Source organism: Lemur catta, chromosome 13, assembly GCF_020740605.2.
Source record: "Lemur catta isolate mLemCat1 chromosome 13, mLemCat1.pri, whole genome shotgun sequence".
Lineage (NCBI taxonomy): Eukaryota > Metazoa > Chordata > Mammalia > Primates > Lemuridae > Lemur > Lemur catta.
In genome coordinates, this window is record NC_059140.1 from 1,269,648 (window position 1) to 1,273,067 (window position 3,420).

General features: G+C 43.3%; 1 protein-coding gene across 1 annotated transcript; it reads right to left on the minus strand.

Annotated features, from left to right (window-relative positions):
• Positions 1-1,543: 1,543 nt before the first annotated feature.
• On the minus strand, positions 1,544-2,895 carry LOC123649375 (olfactory receptor 2T6-like). Its single transcript, XM_045567478.1, has 2 exons — positions 2,879-2,895; positions 1,544-2,518 (listed from the first exon to the last, which is right to left on the minus strand). The coding sequence occupies exon 2, from the start codon at positions 2,501-2,503 to the stop codon at positions 1,544-1,546; it is 960 nt and encodes a 319-aa protein (XP_045423434.1). The 5' UTR covers positions 2,504-2,518; positions 2,879-2,895.
• Positions 2,896-3,420: the final 525 nt, after the last annotated feature.

A 3,420-nucleotide genomic window follows, 5' to 3' on the forward strand; every position in this document is an offset into this window, starting at 1 on the left:
ATTGACACTGTTCAGTTCTCATGGATCATTGCCCCCATCTCTTCTGATTTATTGTGTCCCTTGTACCTCAACATCTTCTGGGTTGGAAATGCTTAGTCATATCATATGGCACATGGCATTTTCCAGGGCAGGATGACAAGGCTGAAGAAGATGAGAATCTCCAGAGAGCCTTGGGAAAGCTGCCCCTGGTCTACAACTGATAACCCTGCTCAGTTAGATAGGACCAGGTCTACTTTCTCAATTAACTTGTCAGCCCAACTCACAGTGTTCCAAGGTGGGCTGTTCTATTTGTTATTATTTTTACTATTATTTTAGAAACAAGGTCTTGCTGTGTGGCCCAGGCTGGAGCCCAGTAGCACAGGGCTGTTCTGTTTGGCTAAAGATTTTGTCTAACACAGAGAAGTTTTTTCAGTGCAATAGGAGGTCTGGCTACGTTCCATTCAGCCATCATCTCTCATATTTGTGAACAGTAGAACATCACTGAACCCAGCTGTGGTTTTGTGGAACTGTTAAGAGCACAAAGCCTGGGATAGCAGCATGCAGAGGTGACCCAGAGTATCTGGGATGTGGTCCTGGTTTTTATTGCTGAGTCTATGATTTAGGCCATTTTTCTCCAGGTCTCGGCTTTCTAAAAAGAAATGATACTACATCATTAACAAAGAGTTTTCCAGCTCTAGCATTCAATTGAAAGGCTGGTTATTTCCTTCTCATTTTTCCAATGCAAAAGCCAGTGCTGAAAAGAAGGAAAAAATGCTCTGTCCACAATTTCTTTGGAAGAAAAAGATTGGTAGAAATAGCCCCACTAAAACTAACATCTACAGGGAGATGCCAGAAGGCTAATAATCCTAAAGAATTGTAGAGAAGGCTGGACAGTGATTACAGAAATTGCTAGTTAATGGGTGCACTTCTTTCTCAACTATCTTTCACTGTCTCTATCAATGTAACAATTATTTGCCACATAAAAGAGTAAGATGGCAGAATCCTTCCCGTATAGAGGTTTAGTCTTGGCCTTTCTACCAAACACATGATTCTTTTTTTTTTTCCAGCTCCAAATTTAGATAAAGGAGGAATGTTTTCAGTTGTTACTCAAAGAAGAGATATCAGTATTTTCTAAATCCTTGTGTGAATCTGCATAGATACCCCTTTTAAAGTTGATGACAATTTACTCTCTTTCAAAGTCTTTCAAATGTTGACATTCCTAAACCTTCTATAAACTCTTATCTATGGACAGTTTAAAGAATGTAGTCAAAATAACCAGTTTTTATAAGGCCATTGAAGATGGACAGAGTACATAATATTAACCAGAGTTTTGTGGACATTCATATACATGAATTGCAACCAGAGAAGTGGTATGACATGAATTGAAATCAGTGGAAACAAAGAATAAACACAAGTGCTATTAATGGAACTCTGCCATTACTTGCATGTGAATGTTATGGTAGCGCCACATTTGGATGTGGCATTGGCAGTTGCTGCCAGAATGATCCATGTTATCTAGGATGGAATCCCATATGCCCTGAATGGACGCAGAGGTCTTAGCCTGTCAGAATTCTTTTCTTGTCACATCACAGGCCCCCTGGCATCTTGCCATAACCCTCCTCCAGGCCTCCATCACGTCCCTGTTCCTCAGACTGTAGATGAGAGGGTTTAACAGGGGGGTGAGGATGGTGTAAAAGGCAGAAAAGACCTTGTCTTTGATCGGGGTGTGGTAGGATCTGGGAAGCATGTACGTGTACAAGGCAGCCCCATAGAACAGAGTCACCACGATCACGTGTGATGAGCAGGTGGTGAAGGCCTTCTTCCTCCCTTCTGCTGACTTGATCTGCTGCACTGTGATGAGAATCCGGGTGTAGGACCCCATCAACACAGAGAAGGGGATCAGCAGCATCATGACACAACACATGTACATCACCGTTTCATAGGCGGCTTTGTCCCCACAGGCCAGCCTCAGCATGGTGGGTGCCTCACAGAAAAAGTGATTGATCTCGTGCGAGGCGCAGAACGGGAGACTCATGGTGATGGGGGTGAGGAGGAAACTGTCCAAAGCACCACCAAGCCAGGAGCTGGCCAAGATCATCCAGCAGACCCGCCGGCTCATGAGGACAGGATAGCGGAGGGGGTGGCAGATGGCCACGTAGCGGTCATAGGCCATGAGCCCCAGCAGGAAGAATTCAGCCCCCACAAAGCCCATGTAGAGAAAATACTGGGCTGTACAGGCAACAAAGGAGATGGTCCCCTTGCCCACAAAATAATCAACCAGCATCTTGGGCACGATGGTGGAGCTGTACATCACGTCGATGAAGGAGAGGTGGCTGAGGAGGAAGTACATGGGGGTGTGGAGGTGAGGGTCTGCGTGGACCAGGAAGATGGTGACCCCATTAGCTGTCATGGCCATGAAGAAGATGGCACAGATGGCACCGAAAAGGAATCCTGAGGCTTTGCTGTGAGTGAAGAGCCCCGTGAGGGTGAAGTCACTGGACAAGGTCCTGTTGTCTTCATCCATGGTGTTGAGTTTGACCTGGAGGCATAAGAACAGATGTACGGGGTTAAGGAAAATCACAAAAGATAAAATGAGTCATTTAAAAATGTCTGTATATGCATTATTAAATTAATTATCTAACTAATATCAAACAGTTTTTGGTGGGATGGATTTACAGCTTCTTTTCTCCTATTACTTCTTGGTGAAGAGCAATTCCAAAGCAGAGTCCCTGTGGCATGAAGATGAGAGGGCATTTGGCAATTGGTGCTTGGTTTAAGGGAGTTTAATTACTATTGCAGAGCACCTGGGCCCTAGAGAAGATCCTTCACTCAGACTTGGCTTCATTTATTTAAAATATGGTACAACTACAAGACAACTGATTCAAGAAATTCACATTACCAAATACAGCAATTCAAAGATGCTTGATGAAATTGGGCATTTTCAAGATAATCTTAAAACTGATCAGTCTCATGTAAAAAATAACCATAAATTGTAGACATGGCTGAAAACTATGGTGAACTCTAGTTAATAAAAGGATCACAGCGTCCTTCATCTGATCACTGACCGTCCTTATTGTTCCTTCACTCAGTTGTCAATTTCTCATTGATTCACACACCAAATCTTTATTCATGGAGAGTTCTGTGCAGTGTTCTCAGCTCTGCGGATACTGTAGTAAACAAAGGAGATTGTGTCTCCTGTGATTCACAGTCTAGCTGTGGGAGAAGGACAATAAACAAGTAACAAAGGGGAACCACGGTTCCAGGTAATGCCTTAAGAGCTTTAAGGAAAACATTAACACAGACAGTGAAAGATGACCAAAGATAAGCAATGTGAAAAGCGGGGAAGAGGTGTTACTACAGAATTAGTAGCAAATGTAACATTTCTACAGTGTAACGGAGCTTGTAATAACCTGGAAACAAAAGTCAGTTCAGGAAGAGCCT

Bases quoted from the DNA above. Each gene is read 5' to 3' on its own strand.
- LOC123649375 (XM_045567478.1), bottom strand. From the start codon at position 2,503: ATGGATGAAGACAACAGGACCTTGTCCAGTGACTTCACCCTCACGGGG.